At 43.1% G+C, this 20454-nt stretch overlaps 2 protein-coding genes across 8 annotated transcripts in view; one reads left to right on the forward strand and one right to left on the reverse strand.

The window, feature by feature from the left end:
• RBKS (ribokinase) overlaps nucleotides 1-10655 on the forward strand; it is a 64892-nt gene extending 54237 nt beyond the window's left edge. For all 6 annotated transcript variants that reach the window (XM_028724433.2, XM_028724441.2, XM_028724435.2 and 3 more), the window contains one exon: nucleotides 10171-10655. In XM_028724433.2, the coding sequence (XP_028580266.2) occupies nucleotides 10171-10344 (174 nt within the window). In that variant the 3' untranslated portion in view covers nucleotides 10345-10655. The remainder of the gene's footprint in view (nucleotides 1-10170) is intronic.
• A 545-nt stretch (nucleotides 10656-11200) lies between these two features.
• On the reverse strand, nucleotides 11201-18249 carry MRPL33 (mitochondrial ribosomal protein L33). 2 transcript variants are annotated; one of them, XM_028724443.2, is made up of 4 exons: nucleotides 18101-18249; nucleotides 16083-16101; nucleotides 13443-13549; nucleotides 11201-11505 (listed from the first exon to the last, which is right to left on the reverse strand). In XM_028724443.2, the coding sequence occupies exons 1-4, from the start codon at nucleotides 18120-18122 to the stop codon at nucleotides 11456-11458; spliced, it is 198 nt and encodes a 65-aa protein (XP_028580276.1). In that variant the 5' UTR covers nucleotides 18123-18249; the 3' UTR covers nucleotides 11201-11455. The 2 variants fall into 2 exon arrangements, with proteins under 2 accessions (XP_028580276.1, XP_028580277.1); XM_028724444.2 differs by lacking the exons at nucleotides 16083-16101; nucleotides 18101-18249 and adding an exon at nucleotides 15891-16035.
• Between the last annotated feature and the right edge of the window lie 2205 nt (nucleotides 18250-20454).

The following is a 20454-nucleotide window of genomic DNA, read 5'->3' on the forward strand; positions in this document are numbered from 1 at the left end:
TAACCAGGTGAATCAACCAAGGACCATGCACACACTTGCATTGAACAGCAAGTTAAGCCTTCATGAATGTCCCATAAAATGTGCTGCAAGACAAGAGTTGCACTAACTATTTAGAAATCAGAGATGTATGGTAGTCTGGATCCTCAAAACTAGTTGACACTTCCAAAAAATGTACGCTTTATCGCTGTGCCTGTTCCCAAGTCTGTTAAAAAATGAGGCCTTTCCTATCTTCCGGGTGATTGATGGACCTTGAGAATGCAATGTGTTACAGAGATTACAAGAATTATCAGGCTACAGAGCTCTTTTTAGGTCAATCTACAGAAGGGAGGGGAGAGATTGCCCAGGATTGATAGTTGCCTGTCTCTTTAGTTCTTTCGCAAGGTACACCACAAGCTAGATAACTCTCCAGATCCCTGTTCTGCTTTGATCTTGAATGGCTTTGTGGAGTAGGATGTTTTCAAGACACTCTATCTGGGCTCATCTCTCAGGAATGCATGGGGTTAACAGTCAGCACCATTTAATCGTTTGCAAATAACCCATCAGGAAATCTGTCAGGAAGTGGGTACAAATTCCTGAGGATTGATGCAAAGTATTGCACTAGCACAGTGTTTCCCAACCTTTTTTGGGCAAAGGCACACTTGTTTCATGAAAAAAATCTCGAGGCACACCACCATTACAGCCCCGTGACGTCAGCGCGCAGCGTCACGCCGGGAGGGACATGAATTGCTAGCAAATTACATAATCACCTCCTTGAGGGCTGGCTCATCTTCTCCGAAGGCAGAACCCCATTAATTAACAGCACAGACTCACACCATAGCCAAGACGAGGGGGGAAAACCTCAGTCATGCACAGTCATGCACATGTGGGGGCTAAATGAGGACGAAGACCGGGCAGAGAGCAGGGTTCAAATCACCCCACCTGGCCAGGACAATCCCTGGGTGCTCCCTTGGGCCACTCGCCTGACCCACCTCGCAGGGCTGTTGTTGCGAGGATAACACGGGGAGAACCACGCGCGCCCCCAGGAGCTCCTTGGAGGAGAAAGCGGGCGATGAATGCAATGCACGAAATATGAGAGGCGACCAGGTTTTGCAGGTGAGGGGCCCCCGCCAGCCTCCGCTTCCAACACCCGGCGCAACGACGCCGAAGTTTTCCCCCGGGCTCGGCTCGGGGAGCAGCGCTGCTCCCCCCCGGCTCCCCTTCGCCCTCCCGGCTCTCTCTGCCGCCCACTGGGGACCCCCCTCACCTGCCAAGTCCGGAGCGCCGGTGGAAGTTGCATGCATGCATGCAGGGCGCCGCGTTGCCATTGCATTGCACTGCACTCCATGCAACGCCTGCACGCATGCATTGCCTTGCACGCCCGCCAAGGGGTCTCCCCGCGGTCCGATGCGTCCCCTCCGGCGCGGATGCAGCATTGCAGAAATAAAAAAACCCCGACGCAGCCCTACCTGGGGGCAGCCTCCGCCTCCGCCGCTCCGCCTCCGCGGGGATCCCCGGGCTCCATCCCGCCGCCCGATCTCCGGGGGGCGCAGGCAGGCTGCGCGGGGTCTGCGCGAAAGAGCCCCTGCCCGCCCGGCCGCCGCCGCTGCGCTCATTCCATGGCCGGGAGAAGAGCGCTTCAAACAAAACGCCCGGCCCGCCAGGCCACGCTGGGAAACGTAGTTTGCGCACCCCGCGCGGGCGCGGAGCCCAAGGGCGAGGGGACTACGGATCCCGGCAGCCCCCGCGCCGGGGACGGAGGGGGAGAGGCCGGGTGCAGGGATGGAGGGACGGGTGGGCGAGCGAGTGAGTGAGTGGCAGCCGCCAAGCCTTGGCCAAGAGCCAGGAAGGGCCTCCCCGGAGGAGGAGGAGGAGGAGGAGGGAGGCGCAGAGCGGGAGGGAGGGAGGGAACCCCAGGGGTCATCTAGTGACGGCGCCCCAATCGAAAATTTGACTTTAAAAAAAAAAATCTTTCAATTTTTTAATTTTTCCCGCGGCACACCAGGCAACATCTCGCGGCACACTAGTGTGCCGCGGAACAGTGGTTGGGAAACACTGCACTAGCATACTTTCCTAGCAACAGTCCATGGTCTGGTTGTGTCTGACTGATATACCCGGTACATGCCCTTCACAGACATGAAGGACAATGTAGTAGCTGCCTAACTGTGGAGTTCTAACAGAAATCCAAATATTTGACTATACTTGAACCAATCTGAAGTCAATAAAATATATAGCATTGTGAGCTCTTGAAAGATAGATAGATCTCCAGCAACCTGTAGGTAGGAGAAAAAACAGGAAAAGTAAAACTATGTCTGTGGTGCCTGGGGCTGATGGGATTTGTAGTCCAAAACATCTATCTGTGGTGCATTTAGAACAGATCACATCAAGCTTGTAAGCGGTCACATAGATCAATATCAATTGGTAGGAAGTTATTCTCAGTTGTTTTATTGAGGATTCAGTGCAGTTTGACGTTGGCATGAATCACTTGGAGTAAAGATATGCATGTCATATTTGCAGATGCTAGAAAATTGGGTGGAATGACAGGTACTGCAGAGATTCAAAAATAATCATAATAAACTCTGTGAGTAGTAATACAGAATTTTGCTATCGCAAATATAAGGATATCAGTGACTGAAAAGCAAAAAAGAAGAGGTTAAAGGAACTGAAGAAAAGAATGAGAGAACAGAAGGAACAAAAAGAGGGAGAAGAGCTGTTGGCCGAGGCCATTGAAAGAAAAATTGAGAAGCGGATTGTCAGAATTGAAACAGACCAGATGCATGTTTTACCTTCTACTGTTGAGGAATGAAACAAGTTGAAACATAATTTATGGGCACTTTCCTTGGGTCCTTTGGCTATGAAACTACACAAGCCTATACTGGGAATGCTTTAAAAGTAAGGAACTAAGTGGTGAAAGAGCACAAGGACATACAGCTACAGGAGACCAACAAAACATGGTGGTGTTGTGGATTTAATCTCCATTCCACCATACTATGTCAGCCTTCCCAAAATATCTATTTTTTCGTTATTCAGGGAAACCTGCCACTGGAAATACTGAACAGTACAAACTCTGATCTAAAGTTGTTTGTGCTACTAAAAAAAACCCCAACACCCATGTAGTCAAAATACTGTATGTGTGATAAAATACATAATGAGAATAAATAATGCAAAGTTAGACAAGGTGCAAACTTTTGCATGATATCTTCTGATATTTGGGGATGGGGAAAGCTCTGCAGGGCACTGGAGCCCCATCAGAAACCAGCTTCAGCCACGCCTCTGGGTTCAAATGTTTTAGGCCAGGGTAGGCCACCTCAGGGCTGGGTGTCAAATGTGGTCTACCAGGCCTCTCAGCCTGATCCTCAGAATTCTCCTCAGGCCACAGCCCTCACAGGCCCTACTTTGCACCCAATTGTTTTTCCCTGACTAGAATTGCACCCTTGGACCGCGATGATGCCTCCCGCTTGTCTGGATGGAAGATAAAGAGGGGTGTGTGATTGTGTGTAGAAACTAGTCTCCTGCACAAAGGAAAATTTTACATTTGTTGCTCTGCCTGCTCTTGCCTCTGACTGCCACTGGCAAGTGACCCTTGGAAGGTGAACCATCATGGGGGAAGTGCCCCCATTCCTGTTTTAGTCATTGCCCCACACACTTTCAACCATTTCTCCAGAGCCGAAAAGTCTAGAAGTGTACATTATAAAAATAAAAGTGTGCTTCTGAGGAAGCTAGATTATGTGCCTGTACTGCTCTTCTCTGGAAAAACTGCAGTTAGCAGTGTTTCGCATTGATCTGACTTCCAGATCTGATACCCAGACTACACTTTACATGCAAGTGTTTAACTACCATTACAAACACACGCATTTGTATTTGTTGGGGGAGAGACACTGGAACTAATTGTATCTCTCTTCTGCATGCTGATCTCTCCCATCAAAGCCAAGTTTTTCTGCCTTTAACCATGAACGCACATGGACACAGAAAGGATAGAACAGTACCATTTAAAGTAAATTTCCTTTCTTTTTTTCTGCTGCATTTTCCACTGAGTGCAGTGGCTCTGGTCTTGTCCACGACTTTATTACATCACTTTGTTAAAGCTGTCATTTTCCCTTGATGTCTTTAAATATATTTCATCCCTTTCAGCATTTGCTATCATTTTAAATGCAATTAGTCCGACAAAGCAGAAAAAGTACCTAAATCGACAATTGGGGTCACCAGAGCAGAATTTGACTTGCACATTGATTTCACACTTCTGGATTCCAGTTCCATATTCTTTTTTAAACGACTGATGAATATTATTAGAGATTTGCACAATGACTCTTCCCTAAGAGGAAATAACTCTGAAAAAGAGGTTGGCAGAGGTTGCCACTGCTGGCTTGAGTGTTGTTGTTGAGGGAACGTGTAGCATACCCTTATCTTTGCAGTCCAAAGTGTCCTTTTGGCAAAGTGTTTTATTTTGTACAATGAAGAATATCCTTTTATTTTTAAAGTGGACTGGCTGGCAAGTTCTTCACAGAGGGGAAGTAAGGCTGTCCCATAAGACTATTTCCAGTTATAATGCACTTGTCCTTAAAGAGCTTCTTAGACTGTTATATAAAGCCATCATGGCTTCATGAGCCACTGACTAACCTGTTACATTTATACATGTTTGAGTTCACTCAGCTTTGTCCCTCACAAGTCTATTCCGCCTAACATTTCAGAATTCTGAAACCTAAAAGGCTGTGTGCCCATTCGACAGTGGAAGCCAAAGATCACCTTACCTCACCTTCAGGGGGAAGTAAGAAGAGATTGCTGGATCCGGCCACTGGCCCATCTAGTCCAGCATCCCTTTCTCCCAGTGGCCAACCAGATGCCCATGAAAAACCCCAAGCAGGATTGAGCAGAAGAGAATTCTCCTCTCCTGTGTTTTCCAGCCACTGCTATTCAGGAGCACTGCTGCCTCCAACCATGAAGACAGAACATGGCCAACATAGCTAGTAGCCCTCAAGAGCCCTCTTTCCCATGAATTTGTCTAACCCTCTTTTAAAGGTTTCTGGCTGTCACCGTATCCTGTGGGAGCAAGTTCCATATGTGCTGCGTGAAGAAGTAGTTTCCTTTTACCTTTAATGAAGGGAGAGCCATAGCTCAGTGGTAGAGCATCCGTTTTGCCTGCAGAAGGGTCCCAGGTTCAATCACCTGCATCTTCAGATAGGGCTGGGAGAGATCCATCTCTGTAACTGTGGAGAACCACTGGCAGCCAGTGTAGCAGGCAATAGTGGGAAGACAGGCAAACTAATATCAGTGTACTGAAAGAACCAAAGGTCACCAGTTTCGAAGCAATGATTCTTCAACATCAACTTCGTTGGACTGGTCATATTGTTGGACTGGTCATATTGGACTGGTCATATCGTCTTCCAAAGCAACTACTCTTTTCCGCACTTAAAAATGGAAAGCGTAATGCTGGTGGTCAACAAAAGAGATTTAAAGACTGTCTCAAGGCAAATTTTTTAAAATGTAGTATAAACACCAACAATTGGGAAACACTTGCCTTGTTAGCGCTCCAACTGGAGAACAGCCTTTACCAAAGGTGTCATGGGCTTTGAAGACACTCGAAGGGAGAAATGTGCTAAGAGGAAGGCATGTTTGGCAAATGCACACCATGATCAATTCCCCCCCCCCCCCCGAACCAATGTCCCCAGTGTGGAAGGACGTGTGGATCCAGAATTGGCCTCCACAGTCACGTACAGACTCGTTGTTAAAACCGTGTTTATGGAAGACAATCTTACTAGGCTACGAGTGATCACCAAAGAAGAAGAAGGGAGATAGATGGACAAAAGTCTGACTCTGTCATAAGGCTGACCAACATTTTGTGCCGGTATTGATTCAAGGCCATTAGGAAAGACATCACCTCTCCAGAGTAACTGAGAAAGAAGGTGGGATTTTATTTTATTTTATTTAAAACATATTTGCCACCCCTTTCCTCCAAAGAGCTCAAAATGGCTGGCAACAAAGATAAAACATCCCTTACAAGTTGACGCTAAAGCTGCAGCAGGAAATAAAATACAGTTACTATTGCCAAATAGGAGCAGGAAAATAACATGGGAGGGAGATTGTCTCTGTATATGAAGGATCCATTCTTAGCTGCAGTGACTGAATAAGATTTTGCTAGGGATTGTCCTTTATGATTTTGTCTATGCCTTTAAAAAAATTAAAATTGCAGCTAAGCAAGTGGCCACCAGCAAATCTTGTGGGAAATGCATTCCATAATTTTGTGGTTTCCAAAAATTCCCTTTCGTCAGTCTTGAGCCTGCTGCCAAGGAATCTTGATGTGAAAATCCAGCTGTTCTTTTGAGACAGAGAATAATTTCTCTCTGTACACATATTCCACATCTTTATAAACTGCACTTTCATTTTAAAAGCACAGGCATATTGGACTTTCCCCACAGGGAAATGTCAGGGTGCCTATCTGCACCCCACGACTCCAACCAGAATTCTTAGGGAATTCCAGAAATGGTGAGGGAAATAGGTGTCTCCCCACAATTCTCAAGACCCTTCACAAACTACAGCTCCCAGGATCCTTTGGGGAAAGTCGTGACTGTTCAAGGTGGTATAATACTACAGTGCAGATGGGGCCTTGATCATGCTTAGAACAGAACCATTGGACTCAGTGGGATTTGTTGTTGCAAGGCTGCAGAATGTTTTTCACCCCAAGGGCCACATTTGCTTCTGGGCAATCGTCCTATACACCCACCCATCTCTAACCTCCATCTAGGTAAGCAAGAATCATTATTAGACTGTGAGGACACATTCCAAAACACAGGCAAAAACACTCACGGCCAGAAGCAGGGTTGATGAGAGGGTGCAGCCTGGAGAGAGACCCAGAGGCCTGTTAGGGCTGCATTTTGCCCCTGGGTTTGAGGTTCCCCATTCCTGTGTTAGTAGAAGGTGGATGAAGTTTTCGTGGAGGGTTAACTAAAACAGTGGCCCCCACTGTCCAAATTTGCTTGGCACGGTGACCCATCATTCTATTATCACATGAATTTGGGACTTTTAGTCTTCAGCAGCTGTCAGTTTCATGCATCTTAAATGTAAGTTTGCCTATTTATAACCATTACCCAAGGCATCCGAATTTACTTAACGCCTCTATTAACGTAGAATTCGTTGAACTATTTATAGTACTTAGAAAGTTATTAACAGTTTTTAATGGGAATGTAAGAATACCAGTCTTCTAATTGCAAGATATTGCTTCATAAGTTATAAAAATCTGGTCCAAAAAATATGGTTACACAAGTGGTGTTAAATATAACAAACTGAATATTTAAAATAGTTTTTCCACAATAAAGCCAATTTGGGCAAGTATTAGTGGGATGGCTGAGCTTGCTTTTTGACAGTGTGTAGGGTTGGATGGTTGTCAGGCATAGCCTCAGATCATTATTGATACATAGCCTTTTATTTCATCTTCATAGCAGTCTCTGTAGAAAAACCTGCTACTCAAAAAAAACCTGCTACTCTGTACCACCAAATGAAAGCACAATCATTTCTTAAGCCAGAAGCTCAGGCTACTCAATAGTAACTAAGTTGTCTTTCTGTGTGTGTGTGTAAAATGAAGCCAAAATTCAGAAAACCTCACTTCCAAAAAAAAATTGTCTTTGAAGGTCAAATCACATGGCTATTCGATAAGCTGTTCCTTTTGAACAGATAAAAACAACTTTGTGGCATCAGCTGCAAATGGGTTTTCCATCCACTCAAGCATCTCTGTTTCTTCAGCAGAAAAGTTGTGGACAAATTCTGACTAAGCAGTTCCCAAGTGTTAACACAAGCGTTTCCTACATTTGGTTACAAGTGTCAACACAGCATTATAATATGACGACAAATCAAAAAGTTCTAAGAGGTATTATCATGCAAGTTGAGGATTAAAAGCAAGAATTGCTTAGGGTTTATGTATGTAGCCTGCCTGCTACTTGCCCAGGCTTCGAGACCCATAGGCTGGAACTAAAACTTCACCTCCTTCCCCTTCTCTGATTATAAGATTGGTGGAGGGTGCCTTAGTAGTTCCATCACCCTCAAATGCAAGGGTGCATTCATTGAAGGGATCCAAAGGGTCATCTTGTCCAACCCCTGCAATGGAGGAATCTCAACTAAAACATCCATGGCAGATGGCTATCCAACCTCTGCTTAAAAACCTCTAAGGAAGGAGAGCCCACCACCTTCCAAGGTAGTCCATTCCACTGTCAAACAGCTCTTGGCATCAGAAAGTTCTTCCTGATGTTTAGTCGCAGTCTCCTTTCTTGTAACTTGAAGCCATTGGTTTGGGTCCTACCCTCCAGAGTAGGAGAAAACAAGCTTATACCATCTTCCACGTTACAGCCCTTTTAGACATTTAAAGGTGGCGATCATATCTCTTCTCACTCTCCTCTTTTCCAGGCTAAACATACTCAACTACCTCAACCCTTTCTCATAAGGCTTGGTTTCCAGGCCCTTGGTCATCTTGGTCACACATTCTAGCTTGTCAATATTCTTCTTAAATTGTGTCACCCCAACCTGGACACAGTACTCCAGGTGTGGTCTGACCAAGGCAGAATAGATTACTGCTATTACTTCCCCTGATCTGGACACTCTATTTCTGTTGATGCAACCTGGAATAGCATTAGCTTTTCTTCTTTGCTGCCGCATCAATGAGTGCTAGTAGGGACAGGAGGCAGCCAGCACAGGGCTTACATTTCCAGCTGTATAAACTGAAGGAGGCAGAAGTGCATCAAACAGACTTTTAGAACCCGCAGCTGTACAGAAGCACAGCTGGATTTCAGAATTAAAGAACTACACATGGAAAGCAGGATGAAGGCACTTCTGCTACAAACTTGGTGGGTGGGTGGGTGGGTGGGTAGGCACGTATTAATACATTGGGCTGCAGAACTTTAAAGACTAAGGATGACTCCTAGAAAGTAACCAGGGGAATGTGGGTTGTACAAGTTTGAAGTCTGAAATACGTTTGTGTTTGTATTGCTTCTCCTTAAAGCACCTTGAAGTCTAATCTTGTACAGATGCCACTAATGTGAGAGGTTGCTAATCTTTTCACTAAACCACTGTTTCATATTTTTCCTTGCTACTCATATTATATCTTGCAGATTTGTACTGCAGTTTGGAGAATGACTGTTCAATGAATGGTGATCATTTGACACAAAATTTTGTGAATAAGAACATAATACATAAGGAGAGCCCTGCTGGATCAGACTAAAAAAAACCCCCACCTAGTCCAGCAGCCTGTTCTCACAACTTGCTGAAAATTCAAAAAATTAACTTTCTTTTTCATACGTGATAGTAATGTAAATAAGGAAAAAGACAAGCATATGAAATTTTTCAGTAGCACATTCCACTGCATCTTTTATTACTATTGGCATATGTGAAGGCATCTTTACAATCCGAATGTGAAGAATTTCTTACAGGTTAGGAGCAGCAAGAATTCTCTGTGCAAAAAAGTGGAGACAACCTACTACCCTCTCTATTAAAGTATGAGAACTTGTTACAATGGCTAGGTTAACTCATTATCTTAGAAGTAAGGGAGGCAAACAAAGCCAACATCATCTTATGAATAGATGGATAGACTTCATTTCTTATTGTAGCAGGAGGTGGGTCTCAAGCACAAGGCTGTTGAGTTACAGTATTTTAATATGTAATCAGAGGTTGAAACTTTATTACGATTTAGAAAACATTTATGAGAATTGTAGAACATAGAATAAGCCAATCCATCAGAATAGGAGAAAGAATACTTGTAATTTTGTCACATAGCCGTCATGGGTAGCAGCCACTGATCACTTTATTCTCCATGTCCACAAGCTCAGAAATATACCAGTGAATTTAAGTCACTTATACATGAGTCAACATTTACTTCTGTGTTCTTAAGGTAGGGAAATAAACGCCCTCCCACCAGATGTCAAAGAGAAAAACAACTCCCAGATTTTTAGAAGACATCTGAAGGCAGCTCTGTTTAGGGAAGCTTTTAATGTTTAATAGAGTATTGTATTGTATTGTATTGTATTGTATTGTATTGTATTGTATTGTATTGTATTGTATTGTATTGTATTTATTGTATTGTATATATTGTATAAATGTATATTCAAACTCAGATTTCATGAAAATACTTATTTGTTTAGGCAAACTGTTTTCCTTTGCAGGACTTTCTATGTAACTACGTTTGAAGGAGCAGTAACTTTGGTTTGTCTCTTTCAGGGAGCAGGCGACAGCTTTGTGGGGGCACTGGCTTTCTACCTGGCTTACTATCCCAACCTGCCTCTAGAAGAAATGCTGCGGAACAGTAACTTCATTGCGACGATTAGTGTCCAAGCAACAGGGACACAGGCTTCCTATCCCTATAGAAAGGACTTGCCCCAAGACCTATTCTAACCTGGCCACTGTACTGTCACAATGGTGGTCCACTGATTTTCAATCTGTAAGATAATGTATAATTTCAACAACTTCTACATATATCTGAAAGGAGACAACTGTATCAAACACATTCTTATACGTAGGTCCTGGCCCCTAATAAGGTGTGCAGGGTACCATTCACTGCAGGGTCATTCCAGGACACTGTGAAATACTTGACTTCAGATCTCTGAATGAGACACTCCCATTCCTCAGTTAAGGGATGTGAAGAAATGCAGTTTGGTTTGATGTTGTTATGATGCCTTAATTATAATAAATGTTTCACAAAATAATTTCTGAACTTGTGATCTCAAAATGGCAAGTTTTTTTTAAGAATAAAACTTCTTAGGTAACTGAATTTTCTGTTGGAAAACACAGCTGACAAATTTAGAAACAATGTTCAGTGTTTACACTGGACCTGCTAGCACAACAAATACTTAACGAAAGGCTAGCTGACCAGGCAATGGAGTATTGTAGCAGCTCGCTCTGTCTGTCTCTCTGTCAAGTATATATATATATTTTTGGAATGGCTGCTTTAGGCAAAATTAATGAGCTGTTCCAAAAAAAGCCTTCAATACTGGTTTCACTGGAAACATTTTCAAGTATGACAAGATGCTTGGATATAATTATGTACCCAGTAAGCTGTAGCTGTAAAGGAACATCCCCTTGAAGTTGGCTGCTGATTATTTGTGTGCCTTCTGTGGTTGGATGCCTAAGAAAACTTTGGAAACTGTTTGACTAAGGTCCTACTAGAAGTTTTAATATTATTGCTATGTGAAACAAGCATTTCAAGACTGCAGGCAGTTCCACAGTGGTGTTGAAAGGAAACACACAGAGACAAGGGAATTTTATTTTTATTTTTTTAAATTGAGAGCTGTAAAATTAACTATAAATATGTTGCTGCTTATGATGATCCATGGCTAGACACCAAAAACTTTCTTTTTCTACATTGTTCTCTTTCACAATGGTCTGCAAATTACAGGAGACAGCCATCTCAGTCCGTTTCCTCTCCTTTCTGAGAACACTACGGGGCTAGCATTTCCTCCTATGAGTGTGCCTCACGTATGAATCAATCATTTTTGCCAGTTGTCGTCTACAGGGAACGGACCTTTTTCAGCTCTTTGAAGAGGACACGCTGTTTAACTATAGACAGAAAATGAAATAAAGTTAGTTTAGGTTTTCAAAATGCCTTATCAAACCTACATACCTGACCACTGACCAGCTCAGTCATGTGTATCTTGCCATGTATCTTGCTTTTTTGGAAGCATGAATAATCAACACCACAGTTAACAAAAACAGCAGCAGAGCAGTCACAAATACAGGTGTGTATCTGTTCTTATGAATTAGAACACTGCATGGGGGGAAAACAGAATTTTACTATTGTCTCCTTTTAAAACAAGGAAGAAAACATAGTCTGTGTTTACATAGTCCAGTTTACATCACTGACATACTTGGGGCTGCCTCTCAAAATGGTTTGGAAGCTTCAGCTGGTGCAAAATTTGAAGGCCAAGTTGCTCACCAGAACAAGACGGTTTGAGAATATAATGCCAATCCTGGCTGCCAATTAGTTTCTGGGCCCAATTCAAAGTGCCGGTGCTAACCTATAAAACCTTACATAGCTCAAGACCTCAATCCCTGAGCCTCTCCCCATATTAACAGACCCAGACCTGCAGTCGTCATCCGAGGCCCTTCTCTATGTCCCCCATCCCTGAGAGGTTCGGTGGATGAAAATACAAGAATGGGTCTTTTTTCTGGTGGCTCCCCGTCTGTAGTATGCTCTCCCCCCCCCCCCCCGAGGTTCACCTGGTGCCATCATTACATGTCTTTAGGTGCCAGGCAAAAACATTCCTCTTTAAGCCTTTGGACATTAAATAATCTATGGCTTGTTAAATATGGGAGGACCGTTATTATGATTCTTTAATTTTTATGTTGTGTATTGTTATGCTCTGTATTATTATTTTTTTATTATACTGCGTAAATTATGTTCTTAATGTTGTACACTGCCCAGGGATCTTCGTATAAAGGGTGGTATGTAAATTAATAATAATAACTTCTAAAATAGCTTTTTCAATTGCCTTATATAAGCAATGAGACCTGCAGTTCGTTCTAGCTAAATATACTCACATCATCTTCATATTCATCTTTAATGTGCATGTTCCTAACTCTCTAAATACTGAGTCTAGTATGGCAGGGCAGGGGCAGTTGCACAAGGAGCAAGGCAGATGACCAGCTCCTGAATTTCTACTTACAAAGCTGATCAATATTGTCTACTGTTAATATTTTAACTCATTTGGATTGTGTCACTGAAAATCTCTCCCAGCACCACAGCATCTTCCTGACTGTGATAGTGAAATGAATACATTTTAACATGTCATTGCAATGTCTAAATATGTGTATTTACATGTTCCTGGACTTATCACATAGACACGTGCATCATTAGAAAAAAGAATAACAATGGGAAAGACGAGCTTACAGGAGCACTTAAGGCCACTGTGTGGCTTTTAAGCTAGTAAATAAGCTGCTGAATTGGCCAGTTTGCTTTTTAGCCAATAAATAAGCTGGTGAATTCAAGTGTTCTAGACTCTTCTGTATGTTCTTTTATTAAGTAAAAGCTAAAATCCTTGCAGTTTTTACAGCTTCCCTAGAGAAAAAAGGGAAGCAGTTGCACCAATCACTTAAAACTGAAGAATAAAAACAATTTTTACATTTGAAAAAGCATCCTCTAAAAACAAGCTACTATTTCATATAAAATTTAACTTTTACCTTTGATTAAAAAGACTAAAAATTAATATAATTTTCATTTCAAGCCATCTTATAAAGCAGCACTAGAGTTCACGCAGGTGGGAACAGGTCTTGATTTCATCCACTGTTATGTGCCACTCCACACTCTGCCACTGTCATTCTATAAAGCTCAGAGATTTTATAAGAAAACACTGTGACCCATTGTTCCTTCTAAAACTGCCAGGATATTTCAAGGATGAATGTTTGTAACACAATTTGAATATGCATATTATTCACATTCAATAAGTGGTTAAGATAAAAAATTTATACCCCTTGTAAAGCATCCCCCAACTTCTTACCTATAGGATCGTATTTCAATTTAACTAACTTTTCTTCAAGTCGGCCTCTTTTCATGTTGAAAGCAAAACCTGTTCCTGCTTCACTCAACATCCGCACAAGGATATACCTAGAAAGATAAACAAAAAGTGGAACTATTGCCTGCCATTTATTCTTACTGCTTTACCTTAATTCATAATATAATTTCTAGAGGCATGATTAACAATTTTAGTTTATTTACTAAGTTTAGATAAAGTTACATGTTGCCAAAACTTCACTATAATTATATTTGCAAAAGATTTTGTCTAATAAACCGTAAACTACAATTAGTGTTATAAATATTAAAGATAACAATTCCTCTATTTCATTGCTCATTACACTAAAACAAAATGAAAACAGCATTTGAAAAACACACACAACAGCTGTGCTTTATAAAAAAGATGACCACATGGCTAAGCCCCTTGTTGGCATACATCAGACTTGAGAGACAATGGAGTGCACCTCTAGGAATGAAGTCAGATCACTGGAGAATCATAGTGCATAGCTGCAGAGATAGGTAACTCGTAACTGCTGCCTCCCACATTGTTTTTGCTGCATTAGCAGCACCAAAGTGACCTCTCTGGGGTGCAAGCCTGGGCAGTGTGTATGGAGGTTCTGGGCTGCCCAGATGACAAGACTCTCCTTTTGGCCTCACTGATGTGGTCCAAAGGAAAGGAAAGCAATATGATTGCCACCAGCTTGGCTGCACTCTCCATTATTTTATTATTAAGACAGACTTACATTTACACTCTTAACAGAGCAATCCTTTGTATGTCTATTCAAAAATAAGTCCCATTAACTTCAATGAGGCTTTCTCACAGGTAAGTGTGTAAAACATTGCAGACCTAATCTTCTGAACCAGAAATGATTTTTCACCATCCAACAGATGAGTGGTTGTTATTAAGTCCCTTTATTTGGATGCTGTTGAGGCTGAGGTCAGTTTCTTCCCTTAAAACCTGTCTTTAAGTATGCATTTTAGTAATTTGATTAAACTACTAAAATTAGAGGGATATTTTCAGAGCTGCAGGGGCTTAGCAATAGCTCCACTGAAGGCTGATTTTTTCAAACTCTACAAGACTGTTTAACTTCTCCCCATCATGCCCACCTATTAGCAATTTGTATGCAAGGGTTTGTGCCCTCCAAAAATAAAAGCAACTTTAGTATCACTCCTTCCAGAAGGAGGGAATCTTCCCTTGAATTTACCCAGCAGCTTAAGTGGTAAGAGTTCTGCAGCAGTACTCATGATCTACCATATATAGTTTCACAGCAGAGCTCTCTATAGGCCTGAACCACTGGTATAACAAACGAAGCATAACTTAAGCATTTAGTCTTCGAACAGAGTCAAAAATCAAACAGAGAGTAGCCCTAAACTGTTCTTGAAGTCATTACTCCAAATTTTAATTTGATGATGTGGCAATAATGGTAATAACTATTAATGTGTTTTTGGAAGTTACTTCAGATTAAATTTCAGTTGGGGAATAGAAACCCAAGACAGCACTGCCATTATTTCATGAAATATATATACTGCTGAACTGTAAAAAACACAACAACCTCAAAGCGGTTGAAACATGGAAAAGAGTGCTTCTATGAGTGCCAGGTTGTCTTGAACCACTTGAAAGACTCACTGCATAGTGCAATCAAACTATACAGTCATACCTTGGAAGTCAAACGCCTTGCAAGACGAACGTTTTAGCTCCCAAATGCCACAAACCTGGAAGTGATTGTTCCAGTGTGCAAATATTCTTTAGAACCAGAACATCTGTCACAGCTTCCGATTGGCCGCAGGAGCTTCCTGAAGCCAATAGGAAGCCATGCCTTGGTTTCTGAACATTTTGGAAGACAGATGGACTTCCGGAACGGATTCCGTTCAACTTCCGAGATACGACTGTACTTAATTTTAAAGCTGAACTAGACTTGTCTCTGATCCATGAAGTCCTGTTTTTCAGAGTCGTGAGTACCACTCCCAATTCACAGAGCTGCATCCTATTAACAGGGCAATCCTATCAGAAGGAAGTCCTAGTGTTCAATGGGACTTACTCAGGTAAATTGTGTTAGGATTTTACCCCAAGTCATGGTCAGTGTAGACCCACTGAAATCAACAGGCATGACTAAGTTTACAAATTTCAATGGGCCAACTCTTGAGTATGACTTAAACAGATACAACTCATACTTTACTACAGTAGCATTCTGTGTTTCTCTCTTCAGGCTTCAAGATTTCACTGCATATTCCTCATGAGTCCATTGTCACTATTACTCACAAGTGAACAGTACCTTGCTCAAACAATTCAAAGCCCAAATATCTTGCTACAATAACTACTTGCCTAACTAGCCAATATGTTTAACAAAATCATTTGCAGGCAACATTGTTACTGAGTTATTAAACAACACTATCAGGCTATATCAGGCCCCAATTCCTCATACACATTGCTCACATGAAATCTTCTGTGGACAAGTCCTTTCCAGTTGTAGAAGAATGGCAGTGACACGTCTACAGATAAGCAAGAGTCTACTGCAGAAAATCCACAATCTCCATAGACAAAAGCACCAAGACCGCACTGGGACACTGATAACTGCAACTACAATGCCAAGCAAAACAACCATAGTAGTAGGGAGTTTTCACTTACTTTGATTTGCTCTTGGCCACTGGTTTTGCAGAACAGGAAAGAAAAAGAGAAATTATTTTACCATCATGTTTCTTATCAAAATTATACTTGCTGAGAAATTGTTTTATTGTTTAAATGAATTTCTAAATGCAGAAAGATACACCAAACTACTGTTTAATTGTTTGTGTAAGTGTTTTTCCATCTGAAGCAGATGGGTCAGAAAGCTGGAACAGAAGCTGGGTTCCAAAGCTCTAAATCCTCAATCAGCATGGACAGTGGCCAAGGATAACAAGTTGTAGCCCAACATCTGGACAGCCACAGGTTCCCCCATCCCTCTTCTAAAGCAATAGGGCTATGAAATTCTAATTCTTTTCACTGAGGAGGTTCATCGATGGCACTGCAACACCTCTTAAGAGTCAATATTTCATTCTGCCACACAACTTTACTTCAGAACTTCCCCAATTTATGCCTTGTCTTCATTAATTTCTTATTCTATCTTCTAACACAATTCACTGGGAAGAGTTTCTATTTGCCTACCAAAATATATACATTTCAGTAGGCATATTAACTTTCTATTTATTTATTTTTATTGCATTTATACTCCACCTTTTCTCCAATGACCAAGGTAGTATACGTGGTCTTCCCCCTCATTTAATCCCCACAACAACCCTGTGAAGCAGGTTGGGCAGAGAGGCAGTGACACTAAGAGGCATGCTCTGCTTTCATAATACTTCCATTTATCCCAAAACAAAATTCTGATATGGAAAATGAACTGCAGCAATGGATAACATGAATACAAACTGGGCTGCTGGGATTTTCTCTGGTTGTGAAAACCACAGGGAAATGATGAAAATTAGTGCTATGTAGATCAATCTTATATTTTTTTCCAACTGCTGGTGAATGAGGCTAAAGGGCTCTGGGCACACTTAAATTCTTAGGTATGGCCTAAAAAAAACCATGTGAACATGAAAATGTGTAGGTCAGGAAAACTCACCAAGGAGCTAGTGTTGGCCATGGTTCCCTGGCAAAGCATGCTCAATGGCAAACTTGGGTTTTCCTTTTTATAACGCCTAATGGACTTAACTGTCAGGAGTCCTTTACCTTCACTGCGATATTTAGAAGAAACTGCATCTTGCCCATCTGAGTGAGCAATACAGCGTTCTTCAAAGAACGCTGGCCGTCTGTGTCAGCATCTTGCTTACAGATTTTTGCCTTGATGTGTATAGTACAGTACATTATTATTGCATATACCATAGCTACCTTTTTAAAATACAGGGAGCTCGAGTGCTGCATTTGGGTGATAATGTTAATTAGGTTGGGGGGCCGTGTTGAAATCCCCACTCGGGTGAGTCAGCCACCGATTAATTCTCAGCCTAACCTTCCCCGTTGGACTGTCATGAGGATAAAATGGGGAGGAGGGGAAAGAGAGGGAGCGGGAGAGAACCACACAAGCTGTTTGGAGGAAAGGCAGGGGGAAGCATTTAACGGAAGACGAAGGTGCTTTTCGGGGAAAAGTAATACAAGGGGTCGCATCGAGCTGCCCTGTTTCATCGTCAAGTGACCTTGGATCAAGTGTCACAGGCGAAGTGACCCCTGCGAAGTACAGTGGTACCTCAGGTTAAGTACTTAATTCGTTCCTGAGGTCCGTACTTAACCTGAAACTGTTCTTAACCTGAAGCACCACTTTAGCTAATTGGGCCTCCTGCTGCTGCTGCGCCACCGGAGCACGATTTATGTTCTCATCCTGAAGCAAAGTTCTTAATCTGAGGTACTATTTCTGGGTTAGCGGAGTCTGTAACCTGAAGCGTCTGTAACCTGAGGTACCACTGTACTGAAAAGGTAAGGAACTCTCACTGTGAGGAACTACAAGCCCCGGCCACCCAACCCTTCTCCATCCCAGTAGCGGCGCTTTCTCTAACCAGGTCCCCCCGGGAACCATGGCGCCTCGGCCCAGGCCCATCCATCCCGGGGACGCGGCAGGCAGCCGTTTCCCCAAAGGGCCCTTCCGCCTTTCCCCGCCGCCTCCCCCGCCCACTCACAATTGGCCACGGTCAGAAACATGGCGGCGGCAGCAACAACGACAGCCGGGCTCCGCCGCCCACGAAGGCTTAGCCAGCCGTCCGCCTCAAAGGGACCGCCACCCTTTAGCGCTTCCGGGGCGTGCTCGTTTCCACTTCCGGGTCCCAAGCCACCGCCCGGCTCACCCTGAGGGGGGGGGGAACGAAAGCGCTCGATGAAGCTCCTCCTCCTTGCTTCCCATTCGCGCGCTCTCCAGCGTTGGCCCCGCCCCTAAGCCTCCTCTTCTTGCTTTCTAGGGCCCGTTCCCGCCTCCTTCACGACGTTGTCGCTTTACGGCTCTTCCGAACAAACTGTGCCCGCAGTTCACTTTGAGGGTCTCCAAGCAGCCTCTGTGTTGAGCAGTATAAATAGTGTAATCTTTGTATGTTTTGAGTAAATGACCGTCCAGATTAGCTTGTGTCGAAGGCAGGGGATTGCAGACCTTTGTATTGCGACGCCCCAGTCATTTGTCTGCTATCTACGTAGAACTGCATTGTCCACAGTTGGGGATGATGAACGTTTTCCTAAATTGTCTCTCCTTTTTATCTCATGGTCGGACCGTCATCCGCCTTGCTAAGACTTGCCTGCTTCACTCACCTTTCGGGTTGCATAAACCCAGAGTGGGGTTGCATCTGTCCTTGAGAATTGTAAAAAGGTAAAGGGACCCCTGACCATTAGGTCCAGTCGTGACCGACTCTGGGGTTGTGGCGCTCATCTCGCTTTACTGGCCGAGGGAGCCAGCGTACAGCTTCCGGGTCATGTGGCCAGCATGACTAAGCCACTTCTGGCGATCCAGAGCAGTGCACGGAAACGTTGTTTACCTTCCCGCCAGAGCAGTACCTAATTATCTACTTGCACTTTGACGTGCTTTCGAACTGCTAGGTTGGCAGGAGCAGGGACCGAGCAATGGGAGCTCATCCCGTCACGGGGATTTGAACCGCCGACCTTCTGATCAGCAAGTCCTAGGCTGTGTGGTTTAACCCACAGCGCCACCCGTGTCCCTTGAGTATTGTAGAAGCACCTAAAAATAAGGGTTAATAAATTGCCATACCATACAAGAACTGCATTTCCCAGGCAGGCAGTAATAATGGGAGGAGGGAAACATGTGGCTTGAAGCCTGTGGAAGCATGTCTGCCATTGTAACTCAGCCTTTAACAATTATTATTATTTGGCCAGAATGAGAGGCTGGCAGATGAAGTTGTTGAAAATGCCAGTGCCCGTTTCTCTGCTTTGACCTACACACTTTTTAACTGATTTCCTTCTGTGGTTTTCCACTGCTGGTGATACACACAAGATCCGTACACCCTTCCAACTTGTACTGAAAAGCACAGCTTCTCCACATGAGAGACTCAGATCTTTGGGCAGATTGAGGCCCAAAGAGAGGCAGGATCATGCAAGGAACTATCAGTCCAGACAAAGAGAATGAAATCTGCCCCTCAGACTGCAGCAGAGAGAGAGATGGGAAGTCTGTCACGTTGCTGGTTCTTTGGAGACACCAGCTTCATCAGGCTTCTCCCTCAACTCAGTCCATTCCTGTTAGTTGTTGTTAGTATAAATTTATATTATTACTTTGTTTATACCTTTTATTGAATTTTAAACCTATACCACACTTTGACCAAAATAACCCCTGGCATACAGCAGAATATTACATCACAAAAATTCAGCCCCGAGAAGGTCAGCATGCAGAAAAGAGAAATGTTCAAAGCAACCAAAAAAATGAATGTCTTCAAAAATCCAGGATTGTCCTCCTTGTTCATAGAGGTAATAAAGCTATACCAGCGTGTTTTAAATAGGTCTTTAGGTCTTTGTCTTTTTGTTAGGCACATTTTATTAGTAAATTTCTCAAACAAGAGCCAATTCCAATGTTTTATTGAGCCAGTAGTTAAATATATTCCTTTTAAGTCCTTCCAAGCTTTAGCTATCACCAGCCTAGCTGCCAGCAGGAGGTAACCAATATGAGGTTTAAATAAGATGTCTGATTTTTGCCCTTGGAACCTATTTATTAATGGATCTTGACAATCTTTTGTCCAGTGATATTTTAAACCTTCAAAAATAGACTAGGCCAAAGCTCCTCTATTCACTCTTCCTTATCCATTCAACAGCTGATTGGTGTGGTGAGGGGTGTCAGCCCCTCCCAGTGCTACTACACTTTGGTGGACTGAGATGTTGCCTTCCCAAACCTCAGTAGATCTTTGGGTGTGTCAGCAGCTAGTAGTGGTACAGTGGTACCTCACAAGACGAATGCCTCGCAAGACAAAAAACTCGCTAGACGAAATGGTTTTTTGGTTTTTGAGCTGCTTCACAAGACGATTTTCCCTATGGGCTTGCTTCGCAA

This window comes from Podarcis muralis, chromosome 3 (assembly GCF_964188315.1).
Source record: "Podarcis muralis chromosome 3, rPodMur119.hap1.1, whole genome shotgun sequence".
Classification (NCBI taxonomy): Eukaryota; Metazoa; Chordata; class Lepidosauria; order Squamata; family Lacertidae; genus Podarcis; species Podarcis muralis.

What these genes read in the sequence shown, in the direction of transcription:
- MRPL33 (XM_028724443.2), bottom strand. Translation starts at nt 18,122, where the DNA reads ATGTTTCTGACCGTGGCCAATT. An exon ending in ATTGAAATACGATCCTATAG is followed by an intron (nt 11,506 to 13,442) that starts GTAAGAAGTTGG and finishes TTCTGTCTATAG; the next exon opens with TTAAACAGCGTGTCCTCTTC.